Source organism: Arachis ipaensis, chromosome B1, assembly GCF_059453495.1.
Source record: "Arachis ipaensis isolate K30076 ecotype BB chromosome B1, ASM5945349v1, whole genome shotgun sequence".
NCBI lineage: Eukaryota > Viridiplantae > Streptophyta > Magnoliopsida > Fabales > Fabaceae > Arachis > Arachis ipaensis.
In genome coordinates, this window is record NC_142436.1 from 57,980,867 (window position 1) to 58,001,228 (window position 20,362).

At 35.5% G+C, this 20,362-nt stretch overlaps 3 protein-coding genes and 1 long non-coding RNA gene across 4 annotated transcripts; all 4 read left to right on the top strand.

The window, feature by feature from the left end:
- Window positions 1-3,276: 3,276 nt before the first annotated feature.
- On the top strand, window positions 3,277-6,808 carry LOC148576693 (uncharacterized). Its single transcript, XM_088503279.1, has 4 exons — window positions 3,277-5,480; window positions 5,559-5,870; window positions 5,960-6,065; window positions 6,134-6,808. Exons 1-4 carry the CDS (start codon window positions 3,703-3,705, stop codon window positions 6,806-6,808), a joined length of 2,871 nt encoding a protein of 956 aa, XP_088359405.1. The 5' UTR covers window positions 3,277-3,702.
- Window positions 6,809-7,070: 262 nt separating this feature from the next.
- LOC148576694 (uric acid degradation bifunctional protein TTL-like) lies at window positions 7,071-8,983 on the top strand. Its single transcript, XM_088503281.1, has 4 exons — window positions 7,071-7,229; window positions 7,320-7,421; window positions 8,536-8,629; window positions 8,730-8,983. The coding sequence occupies exons 1-4, from the start codon at window positions 7,071-7,073 to the stop codon at window positions 8,981-8,983; spliced, it is 609 nt and encodes a 202-aa protein (XP_088359407.1).
- A 2,850-nt stretch (window positions 8,984-11,833) lies between these two features.
- LOC148576695 (uncharacterized) lies at window positions 11,834-14,205 on the top strand. Its single transcript, XM_088503282.1, has 6 exons — window positions 11,834-12,197; window positions 12,309-12,544; window positions 12,736-12,951; window positions 13,058-13,150; window positions 13,247-13,348; window positions 13,828-14,205. The coding sequence occupies exons 1-6, from the start codon at window positions 11,834-11,836 to the stop codon at window positions 14,203-14,205; spliced, it is 1,389 nt and encodes a 462-aa protein (XP_088359408.1).
- A 4,024-nt stretch (window positions 14,206-18,229) lies between these two features.
- Window positions 18,230-19,503, top strand: LOC110271190 (uncharacterized). The gene is made up of 3 exons (XR_002361610.2): window positions 18,230-18,352; window positions 19,156-19,224; window positions 19,449-19,503. It is a non-coding gene; the product is annotated as an uncharacterized LOC110271190 (long non-coding RNA).
- The last annotated feature ends 859 nt before the right edge of the window (window positions 19,504-20,362 follow it).

Genomic DNA, 20,362 nt, shown 5'->3' on the forward strand with positions numbered 1-20,362 from the left:
ATGATGACATAGTACTTGATCATTGCCCTCTTGTGATTCGAATGAGTGGCTAAGATGTATTGTTATGAACTTGGATAAGATGAAGCTTTCTAGGTCTTGCATTTTTTGCTTTCTTTTTGGATTGGAAAAAAGAGATAATTTCATTAAGATGAGAAGATAATACAAATTGGGGATAAGGATTCCCTATACAAAGAATTTGGAATAAGGTTTATTACACGCACACGAGCTTTTCACTTTGTCTTTCTTCTGTATCTCTTGATCTTCTTAGCTATATCTATATCATATCACCAAGAATCTGATCAATCTACTATGAGAAACTATAGTTTCATAAAAACTCTAAAAACTGTTAGCAAAAAAACTGCAATTTTATGTTCTAAATTTGAAACTAATTGTAGTTGATTCCGTTGGTTTTCTTTCTTTCCATGATGCTTCGATCCTTGTTCCAAAAAGATTATAGAATTCAGTTTTTTTTTTCGAAAAATTGATTACAAGAAAAACACGCACGCATGCTAGTTATTTTCATTAAAATATTGATACCATTGTGTGATGAGTGTGGAGTTGAGAAACAAGATTGAGGTGTTTGAGTGATCAGAGGAGCATGTTGATACCATTCTATTGTTTTAATTTTACAGATTCTGTTCTTCTCAATTGATTGTTCATTGTTGCTTTTTTCCTCCCCTTTTTCTTATGATCAATCATCAATGGCAAAATTGAAGAAGTGGATGATGATGAGAAACCGTGTTGTTGTTTGATCATGTGTGTGTTTTTATTTTCATTTTGAAGAATCAAAAGTGGTAACAAAACAAGAAAAGTAAGATTTGTTTGCTGCATGTATGTGTACGAACTTGCAATGGATATTTTCAGTTGATGTTTAATTTCCTGAAGAACCTCTGCATAAACAGAAGAACATAGCTAATAACAAAGTCATTAAAGAAAGATTGAAATTGGGAAAATAAATATAGATTCATGATGTTAAAATTTGATTTGAAGTGAACTTTCAATTAAGTAACTGGAAATTTGACTATAAGATTTAATTAAGTTATATGTTCGTACAGTATTATCAAAATTTTAAAACAAAATCTCTGTAGTTTATAATTTTATAATTATATTCTGATGTTATATAAATTTTCCAATAGATTCCTAACAAGTAGAAAATGTAAGATACTTGCTGGTTAATAGCTCCCTTTCAGTGCAATGGCAAGGCATGGTAGTTAAACTCTCCCAAGTAGCCAAGACCTTTATATAGTAGTAGAGAAGTTGATTTAAATAGCTACTAGCTCCCTTTCTGTAATTCACCTCTTTTGATGCACCATTTTCTTAAACTCTTGTTGATTCATTTGCTCTTAGCAATAGGCATAACACAGTTATGATGTAACTCTACATATCTAATTCAATATACTTGCTGGTTAACATTCATTATATAACAAGTATATGGTCATGGTTGGATTGATTATGTAGTATTTAATCTTGTTTTTATTGTATTATTAGTTAAATAATCTTATATGGAATCCTAAATTAATCTAGTTTTAAATAGGATGCAAGTTCTGAGGATAATAATAATATCTGGATTAATCTAGTTTTAATTATTAGGATGCAAGTTCTTGGACCTTGTCGATAATAATTTCCTGATTGCATTGACTATGGCTAACTAGGAGGAATGCTACTTTCAATTTGATATTTTCAAACGGTCACATCTCAAGTTGACAAGATCTAGTCAATATTGAGAATAATATCTCTTAAATAATGTGACAGTATCAAATTGAAAGTAACACAAAGATTAAATTAAAGGGAAATTAAGCATTGAATCTTGCTGGAGTAACAGAAAGCAATAGAGTCATTGAATAAAGTGACTTTATTCGATGTACATAATACTTTCATGCTAATCCATCACAAATTTGATTGGATTATTGGATTTGGTCATGCTCTTATATTGTAAATGCAATAATTGCAACTGGATTCGAAGCAAATTCATAGACAAACCTTGTGTGTTTGAAGTCTCCATTAATTGATTCTTGAATGATGGATCAGGCATGGTTCTAAACAAAGTATCTTGATGAGAAGCTTGTGTATTCATTCATTTTCTTAGAATAGGGAGAAAAAAATTGAAGAAAAAAAAAATTAATCTTGTTAGAATGGTTTCATATTATAGCATAAACTAAACTTCTAAATTTTAAGTTATTTTTGTGCAGCATAATCCGTGATAAAATAATTATAATTCTTATCATATAAAATCATTACTGAATACTATTGGCATTTTTTATTGTTTTATGATTTATATCATTTGTTTGGTTTTGTTTTTATACTGTGTATGGTCTTTCATGAAGATGCCGTTTTGTTTGGTGATATAAGAGTCATGAACTAATGATGGTCCATGAGAATCAAATTTAAATGTATTTAACTGAATAGTGTTTTCAATGCTTTAATCATTGATTCTTTGTTTTTTAGAGAATATTATCCATATATCTTTTCCGAAAATATTCCTGAATGAAGGGTTAATAATTTATTTTTTTCACTAAACTAATATATGCTATTTACACGGTCGAAGACAGGGGAACTAAAATTTGGCTTTCTTATAAGCATACAAGGCATAATATATCTACAATTTTAAGATCCTATCCTCTATCTGTTATAATTGTCCACCTAGTTTTTTTTTTAATTGTTTTTTAATTCTAAATTTCAATTATGTTATGTCTTCTATCAATAAGATATTTTGTATATTTTATTCATTGTACTTTATGATTTTTTAGTTATATTCATTGACTTATTTATTTTTAAAATTTTAAATTTATTCTTGTTTTCTTTTTCAATTTTTAAGGAAGTTTTTCTTTGTCTTTTCTTTTTCTGGACTTGGAACCAGCAGTTCTTTCTACCAGTAATCTTTTAAGAAAGCACAGAATTTTGCAATGAGTAAGCCTCTTTTCCAATACCTTTCGTGTGCTTCATGTTATCCGGGATGCAAGTAACTTTGTTTCTATTTCTCTTTTGAATTATTCCGTCGCTCCCTACATGGTATTGCTTGTAATATATTGTCGAATTTATTACGTATGGTACTCTCTCATATCATAATTGTGATCAACTGTTATTGGTTCTCCTAACACACACCCCCTTTTTTTTAGTTCCATTTCTTTTTAATACTAATAATCTATTTGTATGTGCTAATTCATTTATTTAGACATTGATAAGAGCTGGATTACAAAGCCACGGGGTAGTATAGAATATAAGAATGGACTGAATAGATTCCTTGACTTTGCGTTTGACAATGCATCATCCGATGGGATGATACATTGTCCATGCCCTCTGTGTGGGTTCCGGTTTTTCCAAACTAGAGAAGCTGCATACGATCATCTTCTGATGAAACCATTTCCCCCTAACTATACCTTTTGGTTACATCACGGTGAGAGGATTGTAGACGAGAGACCCAGCGGTAGGGAAGAACTAGATTCCACTATAAATTCAGGAGATCAAATGCGTGACATGATCCACGACGCATTCAATTTGCCGGGACTGCAGAATGAGGATGAAGATTCCATGGATGGGCATGCTGGAGCCGTTGCGGATGGGTTGCCGTACTTATCCGAAGGACCTAGTCACGAGGCTCGTGCCTTTCAAGACTTGCTAAAGGACGGCGAGTAGGAATTATATCCGGGATGTTCTAGATTTTCGAAGCTGTCATTCTTGGTCAGGCTGTACCATATAAAGTGCATGTGCGGAGTGAGCAACAAGGCTTTCGGATTGATTCTAGAGCTATTGGGGGATGCCTTTGAGCATGCACAGATTCCGAAGACCTTGCACGATGCCAAGAGGATCATAAGAAAGCTGGGTATTGAGTACAAGAAGATAGATGCATGTCCAAATGACTGCATGCTATACCAGGGTTCCGACCACGGTCTTTCTAGATGCAAACGGTGTGGAGCATCGAGGTGGAAGCAAAAGACCAGGAAGAATGCTTTAGTAAGGATCAACGCCGTTGTTAAGAAGAATGGTAAACCTCAGGCGGCGAAAGTTCTTCGTTATTTTCCTCTAATTCCACGGTTGCAGCGATTATTTATGTCCAGCAAGACAGCTGTGGACATGTTGTGGCACAAGAGAGGCACCAACTCTGACGGTTTCTTGAGGCATCCCAGAGACGGCGAGGGTTGGAAAGCATTCGACATGAGATATACTGACTTTTCCTGCGATCCGCGCAGTGTTCGCTTAGCCTTGGCCAGTGATGGCTTCAATCCTTACGGAAACCTCAGTTCAAAGTACTCAATATGGCCAGTGATTCTTATTCTATACAACTTACCCCCATGGATTTGCATGAAACAAACCAACTTTATACTCTCTATGATTATTCCCGGTCCTAAAATGCCTGGCAATGACATAGATGTATACCTGCAGCCCCTGATCGATGAGTTGAAGCAGTTGTGGGCCGGTGTTGATACCTACGACGCCAGTCAGAAGAAAACATTCAAGATGCGTACAGCGTTGATGTGGACTATCAGCGATTTTCCTGGCTTGGGCAATTTATCTGGTTGGAATACGTACGGCGGGAGAGCTTGCCCCACGTGTAATTTGGACGCCGAGACTAGGCGACTCACCTTCAGTCAGAAATGGTGTTATATGGGTCATTGTCGCTTCTTGAATCGTGATCACAGATATAGACAAGACCGGATTAGATTTGATGGTAAAGTAGAGGATAGATCCCCACCTACCAAATTGACTGGCAGGGATATCCTGAGACAATTGGAGGGTGTGCCCGTCTCACAGGGCAAGGTGCAAGCGATGGGGGGTAAAAGAAGACGCGGACATCAGACCGTGCTGCAAGACGAGTCACCCTGGAAGAAGAGGAGTGTATTCTTTGATTTGCCATACTGGGAGAACAACGAATTACGTCACAACCTTGACGTCATGCACATAGAGAAGAATGTGTGCGACAACATTGTATTCACCATGTTGAACGAGAGCGGTAAATCCAAAGACCACCTAAAAGCTCGTAAAGATCTCCAGTTGATGGGAATCAGGCATGATATGTGGCCACTTGAAGGTGGAAAGTATCCCGCTGCAGTCTTTACCATGTCGAACCCACAGAAGGATGTCTTTCTTAGGACCATCAAGAATGTGGTCTTTCCAGACGGGTACTCTAGCAACATCTCTCGCTGTGTTGACTTAAAACAGCGCAAGTTATTTGGTTTGAAGAGTCATGACTGCCATGTTCTAATGGAACATCTGTTGCCAGTTGCGTCAAAACACGTATTGCCCACCCCAGTGTCTGCCGTCTTGGCTGAGTTATCAGCCTTCTTCCGACTAATATGTAGTAAATCTATAGATCCTCAACAACTTCCTCTCCTTCAGGATCGTGTGGTCCATACTCTGTGCCACATGGAGATGATATTTCCACCTTCCTTCTTCACAGTTATGGTTCATCTAACGGTGCATTTGGTTGAGGAGGTACGTCTCGGTGGCCCAGTGCACTACCGGTGGATGTACCCAATCGAGAGGTAAAGATCTACTTAGGCTTTTTCGGCCTGTTTTAGTAGGATATCTGTCACCTAGTAATTTATGTTATGTTCTCGAAGGTACCTATGTCGTCTCAAGCAGTACGTGCGTAATAGGGCCCAACCAGAAGGATCGATTGCAGAGGGCTACCTATCCGAGGAGATTCTCACATTCTGTTCAAGATACCTAGATAACGTGGAGACTAGGATCAACCGACCGACACGCGTTGACGACCGTCCGAGCGATGCTCCACCGAGCGAGATTGCCAACATGTTCCCAGAGGTTGGAAAGGCAGTCGGGGCAGCTTCATTTTTCACACTAAGTCCAACCGAAAAGCTTCAGGCACATCGTCATGTACTGGTTAACTGCATTGCTGTAGAGAAATTCTTGGAGTACGTATAGAGCTTGGGTTCTAAAATTATACAATGAGCCAATTTGATATTGATGGTACTGAACTTGAAGTATCTTTTTATGTGCACAGTGAGTACAGAGCCATCACAAAAAGAAAACTGCGAAGTAAAACAAGGTCCCAGTCTCACATAGATAGTGTTGTGCACAGAGGATTTTCAAACTGGCTCAGGCATGAGGTAATCTCTAAAATCCAAGGATCCTACTACCCTTTGGTGCTTTCTTGCCTCTAATGTTTCAATGCCAGGTCCCATTTGGAAGCACCAATCATTCGAACGAGTTGCAATGGCTCGCCTGCGGTCCAATTGCTCAGGCCAAACGCTATCAGGCGTACAACGTCAATGGATTTAAATTTAGGACCATGTCAAGGGAGGAAGGGATGAAAACACAGAATAGCGGGGTTTATGTCACTTCGGATACTAGAAGTTATGCAAGTAAACGGGATGCCAATGTTGCTGTTGGCGGTGTCTCGTATTACGGGAGATTAGTAGACATCATCGAGCTTAACTACAGTGGTCAATTCACTGTAGTCTTGTTCAAGTGTCTTTGGGCAGATACCACGTCGGGGAGAGGCATCCGACAAGATGTTTTGGGCCACACCTGTGTCAATTTTGCCATGCCGATTCACACCGGTGAACATGAAGACGATGAGCCGTACATCTTGGCATCTGAGGCGCGTCTTGTGTTCTACGTGGAGGATGAGGTGGAGAGCGGATGGAGTGTAGTAGTCCATGTGAAGCCAAGAGATTTGTTTGACATGGGCGAAGATTATGAACACTGTGAGGTCGACCTTCATCCACAGTCTTGTATGACTAGCTTGCCTGAATTTGATGTCGAAGGCCTGCGGTTGACAAGAGACGGCGATTTAGAGGAGACCATTACCGACGGGGTTGAAGATTGTGATGAGGCAGCCGATTCCTAAAATACTGAGTTGTATTTAGTGGAGTGTATTTTAGTCATATCATTAGACAGTATATCATTAGACAGTAGGTTGAATGGAATGAGTTTTCTTATATTCTTTAAAATTTATCCTTTTATATAAAATTCTCTTATCTAATTGGGTCTTCACAATATTTAAAATTTATACTGTCCTTGAACATTCTTTACATCTCCGTTGACTTTCAGGGAAATTGGAGAGCAGAGACTTCTTTCTCATTTCCAGAAGCCGTTGGTTTGCAGAGAAGATGATAGATGCGTCTCCTTTCTCTTCATTGGAGGACGCAATCTCATTTGCAAGGCAGTTGTGGTTCAAAGAGTCCCGTATACAATCATGGTTGGATGCCTTCTCTGGACACAGTCACCTCTTTCGAGCCATTCGTTATGCCCCGGGATCAATGATGAGGGTTTGTTTGCCGCTGCCCGATTTAATTTTGTAAATCCTTTTCTTATTCGTGAATGAAACCCATATTCACATGGTTATGTTTAAATTTTAGGAAATGCTTCATTGGGACCGAAAGTACCGGGCTAAATTTGGGTTTGAGTTTATAACAAGTACGGAAACATGGTTATCACAGGAAATACTTGACGAGGTGAAGGTAAAATAGTTTATATTTTCCTTGCTATTTATCTAAAGTATATAAAACTGAACCTTGATATTTGCTTTCTAGAGTTAATAAATTTGAGTCATTAAGGCGAATCACCTTTGAGGCTGGGTAGTTTAATTGTATTTTGTATAGCAAGATTAACTTGATGAGATATGTTTGCTAGAAGATAATAGCATATAATAGAGAGTTTATAGTTGTACTCAATCATATAATATAGACCCTCTTGCAAAAAGTTTTAGAAGGGTTGTGTTAACTATAAGGAGAAGTATTAGAAGGATATTTAGGAAGGTATATCCGTATGCATAAAAGAATTTCTAAGTTGCAACAAGAAGGGCATTCTCTTCTGGATAAAATCTATAAGTTGTGAAAGTAATGGGATCGAACAAGAATAAATGTAGGGGATGAAATGTGGAGGAAGAAAAGATTTGCTCGAGGAGGAAACCTGGCACAACCAGCAGCCCTTTAGCTGCTCTAATGCAACACTGCTGGCATGCAGATTGGAGCAGATTGAATGTAGCTGTTACATATTCATATATGGTATGATGACATATGGAAGAGAAGTGGTGGCTTGCAGCAGCATGTAGTGATCTGGCAGTAAGGGGCTGCAATTTTAGTGGCAATGAGGCAGTTCTTTCCTGCATTGGTTCAGTAGTACAGTGTTGAGGTGCTGCAGTACCTGGGGGAAGGTTGCTCTTGACGTTAGTTTGTGGCACTAGAATGGGAACTGGAGATTGGGATATTTACTGATCGAGCTGTTGGTTTTTGTGATCTTTGAGCTATGTGCTGCATTTCTTTTCTGAACTTTCTTCAATTGGTATGGCTATGTTTTGGAACATGCAGCTAAGCATGAGATTAAGGCTATTTTTTGAACTGATTAAAGTTTTCTTTTTTCTTTATCGTTTTACTTATTCTGGATTTGTTGCATTGTGAATATATGGTTTTGTTGTTTTGGGGTTCTGGTTGAAAAGCTCCCGCAAGGCAACATTATTGCACTATAGGCGGGCAGCACACTGTATGTGTATATGCATAAAGGGCATGGGACAGATGGTTATCTCAGGTTCTTGCAAAAAGTTTTTCTACATTATCTTGGTGGTGTGTTGTGTAGGTACGCTATGAAAATACTCTTGTTGTTGAACTGGATATTGCAGCACGAGAGGAATTCAAACTCATAGAACATGGACTCGAACGACTATGGGAACGTAAGATGATCAACTTTTTAGTAGTTTAATTAGTATGATTATGTTCATACACTGATTCTGGATATTCTGTGCTTATATTTGGCTATGATGTACCTCTCAGGATTAGCTCGATCCCAAATTCAGGAGGCATCGGTAGAAACGGGGGAGGTGGTTCCGGATTCAGTGGAGAAAGAGGCCGTTGTCTCCTCCGATAACTCTGAAGAGGTTGATTCTGCTGGACAAAAGGGTTCGATGCTGTCATATGACCTCAATAAAACGCCAGATGAGAATGAATATCCGTATAGTGGAATGTCTCCTGATAAGAAGAATGCTTGGCACCTATCTATGTGGGCGACACGATACCTGAACCCTTGAGGATATTGCAATAGTATAATTGAAAATTTTGGTTTCAAATTTATAGGATGCCCAAAACTTGTGTTTTGAAGTTGTCGTGACTTTATAACGCTTCATATTATTTTTAGGGATTGTTAGTATGCTGCATTGAAGACCATTAGTCTACTATTTTAACTATTTCTGCATTTTTTTATTTTGACTACTCCAAGATGCTGATTAATATAAAGTTTTTTGGGACAAATTCAGTTTCATTGTTGTTGGCAATAAAAATATGCCAAATGATCAACAAGCCCAATTTGATTTTCCAGGCATTGCAGAATAATCTTTGCTGCACGTGTATCATTCAAGATACACAAAAAAAATAAAGGTTTCAATTGCCATGAAATTGTCACTATTTCAATTTCACGGTGTTGAATGCTTATGTTTAAGTACAAAGTCCTTGCAAACAATAAAATGGGAATAATAACTAGTGAAAAATTTAAGTTCAAATCTTGTTAAATGCTACAAATGCTACAGTATGAGCAAATAGAAAGTATGGCAAATCCTTTGCAAAATAGAAAGATAAGAACCAGCTGCACCATGAACTGCGGCAAAATTGGGAAAAGTTTCTCCTCCACTGAAATATCATAACCATAGTGAAGATAGATGTGATAGAAATGGATGGGAAGAAATTTGGATCAAGAACCAGGATAATAGGGATGTTGTAAATTATGGGATAGATCCTGAAATGGACAATAAGTCCATAGTAAAATATATTATTTTAGCATTAAATACAAAAATTTTATCACTGTTAATATATATAACAATCAAAATTTATTTATAGATATTGAATAATTAATAATAAAATACAAAAAAATTATTAACGAAAATTTTGGTAAAAATATAATTTACCAAAACGTAAAAATTCTTGTAAGGTATTTTAAAAAAAATAATCTAATTATTAAATTATATTAAAAATACAATTTAATCAATAAAAGAATAAATTTTTAACGGGTATTTTGGTAAATAAAATTTAATGATAAATAATAAAATTTGTACTAATGGATTTTTACTTTAAATTAAATATTTTTTTCTTATAAAATGGATATACTTAACATTAGTTAATACAAAAGGTTTAAAATGGTTTAAAGAGAAACTTTTATTATTATTATTATTATTATTATTATTATTATTATTATTATTATTATGATTATTATTACTATTATTATTAAAATTATTATTATTAATATTTCTAAATTAAAGAAGCGGTAATAAATTTTGATTGTACAATATTTTTATTGTTTCAATTTCCTCTTGCTATAATCATTCCCGCGTCTCACAATTTTTTCTTTTTATTTGGGCAATGCTATGATCATTATATAACAACTAGTGGGTATGGTTTTACCCAATTTCAAAAAAACCCAGCTACTGCGCCCTACCCCTTCTCCTCACTCCTTATACACATTAAAACCCACAAAGCCCTAGCTCACTATTCTGCTCTGTCTTTGTTGTCGACGAAGAGTACTGCTCATCCGCATCCTTGATTTTCAGGTTCAGAACCTCCCGGTCACCTCGCTCTCTCTATCATTTCAAGTTCCAGAACCTGCCACCCTCTCTATCCCGGTAACCACCCCAATTTCTTTCAAATACATTTGTGATCTTCTAATGTTATTGCTTCTTGCTATCTGTCAATACTTGTTGGGAAACAAGTGTTGTGTTTACTTTCACAATTTAGAATGAGAGGTGGAGTATAGGTTCATTACTACTACTGTAATTATCTTGCTTCTCATGTACCCATGAAGATTCTGACTTTAATATGTTTTGATGAACTTGGATGCATCATAAGCTTGCATTTATGCCATCTACAACTTGATTTATCATATATGCCATTTTTATCAACTCAGAATATGCTTGGGAGTTTGATGTAATTAGGAAAAAAGGATGAAGGGTAGAGATTTTGGGAATTAAGAACTCCCAGTTATAGGTTGAAAATTTGTTATTAACCAATTATTACATACACAATAAAATTGGAATAGTTACTTGGTTAGCAAATAAGCGTGTTATGTGTTGTAACTTCTCCCCTGTTTACACGTTACCATTGGTACATATTATTAAAAGTTATTTGTGTTTGGACTTTGGTAATGAACAAATCAAGAATAGAGTCATGGGTGAAACATTATTTTATTTTTTATATAATCAAAGTATGCTTGTTTTTTTCATTTTTCTTTTTTTAATAAAATGGCACATTTGTAAATAAGGTTGCTTAGTGAAGAAGAATGGATTTCGGCAGTTCCAAAAGAGTGAGTACTATTGTTTTAGTGGTATGATATAATGCTACACGACAACAAGATAAGCAAATTTGGTCCATATATATATACTAGAGTTTTAATGATTAATTAGGTCATACAGGGACATTTTTTCTATTAGATTTTGTTATTTAACTTTTCAAGATTTAGCTATTTCAGATAAGCAAATATTTGTAACTTATATATAGGTCAGACAAATTATGCTTATATAGAGATCTATGCTGGTGGGTTTCTTAGTCAGGACCTTGTAGTATTTTTAATAGTCCAATTTTGGTGCATTTGTATTGTGCTTGTAAATGCATTTAGATAACTGTGTCAAAAATTTAGTTTTTCACATTGCTAATTATTTTGACGTGCCGGGCAATATTGTTCAAATGCATCTTTTAAATTCTTGTAGCAAATCATTACTATTGACTACTATAAACCCAGATTATGAAACATGTATATACCTTCTGCTCCAGTGATTTTTTCTGTTATAATTGTTGATGAATGCTGTTCGAACTCGATCATGGTTACACAAAAATTATTTTAATTGGATATTAATTTGACTTGATTTTATCCTGTCCACTGGTGTTATGGCATTTAGATGGCTAGGAAAGGTCGGTACACGAAAAAGCCAAAATCAGGACCAGGATGTCAGCAACCTCTAACCGCTCCACCTTCGGGCTCAGGTTCCCACCAGGCTGACTCTCAAGTCCTCCCCGCTGGTGGTGACGGCATCCCTCCAACTTCCCGCCCATTTCGTCCGCCGCGCAGTGAACCTAGGCCTGCTACACAAATGAGCGCAAATAGCGTTCACAACTCGGAGCTAGGCCAGGAGACCCTTTTGGAGGCTAATGCTCCAGAGGTAGAATCTCGTGATCATGAAGATGACGACCACTCTAGTGCTTCTGGAGCTCAGAGTCGTAAAAGGCGCAAGACTACAGAATTTTGGACAGTTAAGATAATCGGTAACGTATTTTATAATTTTTCTATGATCGATTTGAGCTATGTTAAATAATTTTTTTCGTGCATACTTTCAACAACGGATGCACACATAAGGATTTATATTTTGCTTATAGATTCTGACGGCACAGTCAAGCCGGCAAGATTAAGCGTGAGGGAGGCTATGGAACGGCCTAATGGGAGAAGGATCGTGTTGAGATTCAACAACGAAATGCAGCCAATTGGAGACGAGGCTGGACTGCTAAGTGGGGTGCTTGGTCTGCTTGGATCTGACTACGCAAAATTTCCTATCGGTAAGGAAAGTTGGCACAAGGTTACCACTAAAAACAAGGTGTATAACGAATGTGTGAAGGTAAAGATTTAAATCCCCTTTGTAACAAATTTGCTTATTGTTCAATTATTGACAAATTGTATTATGAAATATATGTGCAGTAAAAATTTCAAATCTGCTTCAATTTAAATCCCCTTTGTAACGATTTAAAACCCCTTTGTAACAAATTTATTTTATTAACAAATCTGCTTATTGTTCATTTATATGTGCAGCAAATTTTTCATTTTGACGAAGATAGTGAAGGTAGTATCAAGAAATATATTTTGCAAAGTATGGGAAGGTCTTGGAAGGAAACTAGGATGAGGTTGTATAATGCCTTCTACGAGCCAACATTCACATTTGAGCAGAATATCGAGCACCGTCCGCCAGGAATTGATCGAGAGCACTGGAGAGAGTTCCTAGAATATCGCGCCAAACCTGAGACGAAGGTAATCCTGTATACCATTGGTAGAATGTGCTGTATTTTATGTAGCATTAAGTGCTGTTAAATCAGTATCTAATTGTGACTTTAATTTGGCTTTTATGGACCGATAGGAGAAATGCAAGAAGAACGCGACTAATCGATCAAAACAAGTATATACCCACACTGGCGGTTCAAAAAGCTTCGCACGGCGGATGGAAGAAGAGGTACTCCACTTGTTATTCACTGTTTGGACTATCTATATGACTTCAGTTTTCTTGATTGCGTGGAATACGGTAATGGCGTAAATGTTGTTGTTACAGTCTGAAGAACAAGGAAGAAGAATTGGTAGAGGAGAGCTATGGATAAAAGTGCACAAGAAAAATGATGGCTCCTATATGAATGAGGAAGCAAGGGCAATTGGTGTAAGTACTACTTCTCATAAATTTTCGGTAAAATTATGTTTTCAAATACGTTAATAGTTTAGTTCTCTATTATATTTTGTTCTGTTTTTCTTTGCTGAATGGTTTGGACTTGGGTTAGAAACAGCAAGAAGGTATTGAAAGATGAGTTTCTATCAATCCTAATTCAAAATGGACCCACGGAAAATTTTTTTTCCAACACTGGTTTCTTTTATTAAGTTTGCTATTTTACCTCAGTTATTTCTAGAGAGTTTAAACTTCTATGTAATTTAGAGACAGCTAGGTTTAAATTGAAATAAATCAATTTAAATTATTCCTTATTTCTTTTTATAGTGTTAGCAACATCCTATGTGACGTGCGTTATTTTGGTTGTTTTACATAAATTACTTTCGAACCATATATCTTTCTCTCATATTTGACTGAGTTTTTATTGACATAGACCGATAAATGCTATGATTGTATTTGCTAATTTGTGTCTGTAGGAAAGAATTGAGGAGATTGAGCAACAGGATGAATCTTCTAGAGTGTTGTCTCAAAATGACTCCATTGCTCAGGTTTTTGGTAAAGAGAAACCGGGTAGAGTACGTGGTGTGGGTTTCGGTCCGACTCCTACCCAACTCTTCGGTTCGAATTCACGTGCGCCAGGCAACAGAGTCGAAGAAGAGGAGACCCAGAGGAAGTTGTGTGCACTGGAGGCAGAATTGGAAAGCGAGAAGTTGAAGAGGAAGGCGATGGAAGACGAGGCAGCAGCAGATAAGAAAAAGATGCAGGCGATGGAGAGAGCTCTGATTTATCTTTTTCAAAGGCAGGGTGAGGAGCTGCCGGGAGACATCGCTGTAGGGATGAGTTCCGTCGAATGAAAGAGTGAACAATAATAGTAGGATTAGATAGTGTTTGGATCGAATCAAGTATTTTTTTTCTTTAAATTAGACTATGCAACTCTTTGCAAGAGATTTGTACTCTTCATATTTTTATGAAAATATTATTTTGGCTTGCAGATAATTTATTTGTTTTTTGTACAATTTTACATTCTAAATTCTAAAATATATTAACACTTAAGATATTACAAAAATCTAAAAAGCCACAAAAAGAAAACAAAATAGTTCTGATATTAAAAATTACACGATTTTTTTAATAAAAATTCTATTTTCCTGTTTTTTAATTATTCTTAATTTTGCGGCGGTTTAGAACAGCCGGAAAATCGAACAAAGTAATTGGAAAATTTGCATAGATTGCAGCGGTTACAAACCGCCAGAGAATGTTTCGGAAAAACTGGACCGTTTTGTGGCGGCTCTAAAAACGCCGCAAAACAAGCGGCATCAAGCAAAGATCAAACTGAATTGTGGCGGTTTTGGAACCGCCGGTGAACATGCCAGTAATTGTGTCACCCTCGTTTAGCGGCGGTTATGCCAGCGGTTATTAAAAACCGACGCCGAATATAACCCCCGCGCCCATAACCGTGGCAGTTGGGAGAGCCGCCGGTCTTTGATTTTGCGGCGGTTTAAAACCGCCGCTAATCATTTTAAAAAACGCCGCTATGCTCCGCCTCTGCTGTAGTGATATACTACTACCAGAATACGCTTACAACCATTGAATTTATTGTCAAATTTAGTGAAATACTGTGGAATTTGGTGATACTTACGGCTAGATTTAAATATGTATTACTAAATTTGACAGTAAATATAAACTTCAAAAGACTTTTAAAATGGTGATAAAATTATTATTAGAACTTTCTAAGTAAATAAAAGAGAATTTTTAAGGTAATCCAAAACCTTATATTTCATTTAGGTGAATTCTATCATACCCTCTCTAAAATAAAGATAAATTATCCCTTGTGACATACACCATGATTATTGATAAATTATCCTTCCACCAAAACTCTAAGATTCACGTTATTTTCTCTTTTCTTTTCAATTGACACTATGTTTCTCTTAAAGCTTAATAACAGTGTCATTTTTATCATCTCCACCAAATATACCTCTTCTTTTCCAATTAAAAAAAAAAAAACTGATGTATTGATGGGAGCATATTGAACTATTATATTGTCACCAAAATATTAAATTATTATTCAGATAACAATGAGAGAAAATGGGATAAGTATATTTAATATTCATATTTGCCTCAAATATTAACTAATTATTTTATTATTCATGCCATTAATTACCCACAGGAATTTTATTTATGGCGCAAATCTATATCTGCCATACAGATTCATACCCTTTTACTTCTCCCCGAACGTAATATCTTCTGGTTTTTATGGTATCTTTTTTCTTTGAAATATAATCTATGATTTATGAACATAAATACAAAATACGAAAAAAAAATTTAGGAAGGACAGAGTTGAAAAATTGATAGATATGCTCGTTGAAATTGGAGATTGAAAGCGTAAGAACAAGTTTAAAATCTTAACATAATTGATTGGAAATGGTGATTGGATTTGAAAGGAATTAGGTTTTAAAATTGGAGAAGAAGAGGTGTATTTAGTGGGGATGATGAAAATGACACTGTTATCAAGTTTCAAGAGAAACACAGCATCAATTGAAAAGAAAAGAGAAGATAACGTAAATTTTGAAGCTCTGGTGAAAGAATATTTTATCAATAATCACTATATATGTCACAAGGAGTAATTTATCCTTTATTTTAGAGAAAATATGGTAGAATTCACCTTTCATTTAACATCATTACATTATTGTTAGATTAATCCAATGCAAAATCAGAAGAAAACTTTAACCTAAGAAAAAGATAAGAACTAGAAGAAAAAACATACTTAAATTCCAACTACTTGATGAGCACAAAGCAATTTGAAGAGGTAGTGTGAGGAATAACCGTTTCTCAGAACGTGGGTTGAAGTGCTTGACATACAAGAAAAACCATTTCTCAAAGACATGGGTAAAACTACACGATCACTAAGTAAAATTGATTGAACCAAGATGCTCATCTATAAATAGAAGATTTGAATATCAAAGAGGAACTTCCATTCCAGTTCTCACACTCACGTATACATGCTGAAAATTTCAGCAGTCACACTGACTCAATAAACAAAAAGCCATGAAATGCAAGTTTTTGTGAGCATCTGGAAACCATTTTTATTGCTTTATTTTTATTTCAATTTGCCTCTTTACTCAGTTGATCTCATATATTTTCACATTTTAAATTTTAGTTTTATTTATTCAAGTTTATATTGAATTCACTATTTATTTATCAATTGTGAAGTCCTAATCCATTATTAATGAAAGTTAATTTTTTTTAAGTATCATTACAGACATTTCTGAATTTTTTTATTTTTAAGAAGCTATAAGAGTCATATTTAACTTTAGAATTGAAATTGCGATACAAGTTTGATTGAAATATTTATCGAAATCGAAAATAAAGTCTAAGTAAAACAATTATTTATAAATGAAATTCTCTTCTTTTGAATTTTATTTAAATGTTCCTTTTGATCAAATATTTTTTTATTTTTAAAAAATTAAAAATCATTTGTTAAAAGAGTAAAATACTTATCATGTTCACTATATATATATATATATATATATATATATATATATATATATATATAAACAAAAGGAATGGTAATTGATTATTAGGGATTTAGTGTACGTAGTGGCAAGTGGTAATTAACTATCCACTTGTAATAATAATCATTTGGCTCAACATGTTGTAAGAATGCAGGGTGAGTTCCCTAGATATAAAATTTATCGAACAGCAAGGGCAATAATGTAGGGCATGTGAGTTGCTGAGGTGGTAGTAATTAATGAAGGACTTGGGGTAGTGGCAAGTGGTTCGTTAGTGATGAAATACTATAGTACGTTGTTGGATGGTATTGGAATTGAGAAAAGGTAAGGTACATATAAAGTATAAACCGTGTGTCCCTGTCGGCAAATAATGTGGCAGCAACTACCACACTTTGATGCCTCCAACTGTCATCTACCTGTTTCCTTCTTCTTCTTATACTCGGAAAAATTAATATCAAGGAACATACTAATCTCATATTGTCGCTCCTATATCTATATAACCATGGTATATTCGTGTGTATTGTTATCCGAGGTGGAATTTTTTCATTTTTTTGAGTTTTTTTTTTCTAAAAAATATCAATTCAAGGGTCTTTCTGTGGCACTCATCTTCTCCCTTTTCTTCTCTTTCTTTATTTACGCTGTCCATTTTTCTCTTTCTCTTATTCTCATTTTAATCCCAGTTTTCTTTCTCTCTCAAAAATGAATGCATATCTCATTCTTTGCATGTGAAATTAATCCATGTTCAATATCACTCTGGGTCCATTTTCTTTTCTTCTCTGGAATTTCAATCCATCTCTTATAGTTGTGAACCATCAAACGCTCTTTAGGGATTATGATGGAAATCTGTCGAGTTGAAGAGAGGCGCTGAGGAGGAACGATCAATTGTCGTGATGAGATTCAACAACAGATTCTTCAGGAGAGAGCAAGAGCGCGCTTAACATCTGGGTGGACAAGATGAGAATCGTTCATGAGTTCTTTCTCTCTCTAGAATCTGCACTCTAGATCAGAAGAACACACTCAATTTCATCGGAAGAACCTTTTCATTCTCTGTTCCATCAGCTTCGGTTTTCTTGTGTCCGCACAATGGAGTGGTACGACCGGTCCAGTTAGGGTTCCCGATCTGATCCATCGCCGGAGTGGACTGGAACTCGTCTCGAAGGTATGATATTATATTGTATTTGATATAATGCCCCAACTGTTCTGTTCTTTTCATTTTTGTTCATAAAATAAAATATGAAAATCGTTTCCCTTTTTTCCCAATATTTGTGGCTTTCTGCGATTGTGATTTATCTTATAGGAGAATGTGGGGTGTTGTGAAGTGTATTTGATCCTGATTTTGAAAAATGCAGAGCCGGTGTGGCAAATTGGGTTGGATGCTGAAAAGGAATCTTATCCCCAAAGGCCTGGTGAGGCTGATTGTATCTACTATTTGAGGACTGGATTCTGTGGCTATGGTTTTCGCTGTCGTTTCAACCATCCCCGTGACTAGGTCGAGGTAAAATTTATAGTTCATTTGATTTTTAAGTTTGTGGAGGTTTTTTGTTGTGTTATTTTTGCGTTTAATGTGATCATAAGTTTTTCTTAATGTAGCTTGATTTGATATTAGCTATGATCAGTGTGATAGTGTTGAGCTTATTGAATCAAAAGTCTTTTTTTTGAAGGGTTTTCCTTTGAATCACTATTTTTTTAATGAGTAAAGTATCGTTTTTGTCCCCAACGCTTGGGGGTAAGTCCTATTTGTGTTCCTAACATTTAAATCGTCCTATTTGTATCCCTAACTTTTATAAAAGTGATTCAATGTTATCATACTATCAATTATACTAACAAATCAGATTATATTTTTCAATTATTCTCACTTGGATGTATTCATTCTCAATTAGGTCTCACTTGGATGTGGTCGATTTTAATATTATACCCACTATTTGTGTTTAGATTCAATTATGTCCCTAAAAAAGTGAATTATGTAAATGTTGTAGGAATTAGTTTCAACATTTGATGAGCTATTTTTTGGAGTAGATCATTAATTCTATCCCAGACATTTGTATTCTAACTTCAAGAAGAGATTTTTAAAACTCAAACTAAAGCGCTCATGATGTGTAATTAACGGCAGGATAACATTGAATCACTTTTACAAACGTTAGGGATACAAATAGGACGATTTAAACGTTAGGGACACAAATAGGATTTACCCCAAACGTTGGGGATAAAAATGATACTTTACTCTTTTTTAATCAATTGATCGCTGAGATTCATATATTTGCAGTGATCTAATGATTTGGTGATATGTGAATGTTTTAGGTTGTTGGTGCTGTTGCTAAGACTAGAGGAGGGGAGTACTCGGAGCGAATTGGCCAGCCTTTATGCCAGGTGCTTAATATGGTTCTGCTTGTACTTTTGATATGCATTGATATTCCCTTTGACAATTGACTCCTGTGATTTCTTGTTTTATATGAAATGATGTGCTCTGTAGTAATCTATAATTCTATTACATGCTGAGGATTGAATAATCTTGAATTTCTGTTTTGACTCATCTTTGTAGTTTGAGTTTCTTTTTGCGTATTGATTATATTTGCTGATGCCTAAAAATGCAGTATTACATGAAGACAGGGTCATGCAAATATGGTTCTTCCTTCAAGTACAACAATCCTAGGCAGGCTGGAGGCTCTGCTACCCCTATGTCACTAAATTATAAACGTGGAGGAGATGAAGATGAGTTTTATATCTCCATGTAATTGTGGTGAATTATTTTGGTTGCTGTATTATTCTAAACATCTTTTGGTTTGTCACCAACTACTCTTACTTTTTATTCTCTACAGGTTTTCAAGTTGTGGATGCATTTGTGTGCTGTACGTTTATTTTCCTGAGAGTATTCTGAGATATGCTCTATGACCATGTTGCTTGGTAACTCTGTTTTGGTTCCTTTTTCTCTTTCATGGTTAATTTTAATTGCTTTTAATGATAGTTATAAGGCATCATACTGTTCAAATGGAAAAAGACAAATGAGAATCAAAATAAAATACATGAATAGAAGATATGGTATGTATTATGTAAGCTCTTCTTTATTTGTTTGATTATAAGCTTTAGGCTATTCCTTTTTCTAATTAGTTTGTGAGGACCTTTTATTTGATAGAAAATGGTATATAGAAATACTAGCTTTACTTGATTTAAATTCTGTAACATGCTACCACACAGAGCTTTACGCTTAAGCCGTTAAACAGAGGTGGTGTGGTATTACGGCCTTTGAAATAAAATATATGCATATAGTAGTAGAAAGAACATAATAACTAGGAGCCTTGAAAAACAGGTGAAACAAAGTTCGCAAAATAAAAAGCGCAACGCTCAGGAAACAAGATAACTTGCGTGCGAAGAAACCTACAGATCATAGGTATAAAGAGATAGAAAGAGAGAATAGAGAGTCAAAGATACAGAATAACTAGCTCCTAACTTGGCTGGCCGGAGAATATTTACATACATATATATATCTCCCATCAACCCAAAATACAAA

What these genes read in the sequence shown, in the direction of transcription:
- LOC148576694 (XM_088503281.1), top strand. Translation starts at nt 7,071, where the DNA reads ATGATAGATGCGTCTCCTTTCTCTTCATTGGAGGACGCAATCTCATTT. An exon ending in CCCCGGGATCAATGATGAGG is followed by an intron (nt 7,230 to 7,319) that starts GTTTGTTTGCCG and finishes TTTAAATTTTAG; the next exon opens with GAAATGCTTCATTGGGACCG. An exon ending in ACTCGAACGACTATGGGAAC is followed by an intron (nt 8,630 to 8,729) that starts GTAAGATGATCA and finishes TGTACCTCTCAG; the next exon opens with GATTAGCTCGATCCCAAATT.
- LOC148576693 (XM_088503279.1), top strand. Translation starts at nt 3,703, where the DNA reads ATGTGCGGAGTGAGCAACAAGGCTTTCGGATTGATTCTAGAGCTATTG. An exon ending in GCTGTAGAGAAATTCTTGGA is followed by an intron (nt 5,871 to 5,959) that starts GTACGTATAGAG and finishes TTATGTGCACAG; the next exon opens with TGAGTACAGAGCCATCACAA. An exon ending in CAAACTGGCTCAGGCATGAG is followed by an intron (nt 6,066 to 6,133) that starts GTAATCTCTAAA and finishes TTTCAATGCCAG; the next exon opens with GTCCCATTTGGAAGCACCAA.
- LOC148576695 (XM_088503282.1), top strand. Translation starts at nt 11,834, where the DNA reads ATGGCTAGGAAAGGTCGGTACACGAAAAAGCCAAAATCAGGACCAGGA. An exon ending in TGTATAACGAATGTGTGAAG is followed by an intron (nt 12,545 to 12,735) that starts GTAAAGATTTAA and finishes TTATATGTGCAG; the next exon opens with CAAATTTTTCATTTTGACGA. An exon ending in CACGGCGGATGGAAGAAGAG is followed by an intron (nt 13,151 to 13,246) that starts GTACTCCACTTG and finishes TTGTTGTTACAG; the next exon opens with TCTGAAGAACAAGGAAGAAG.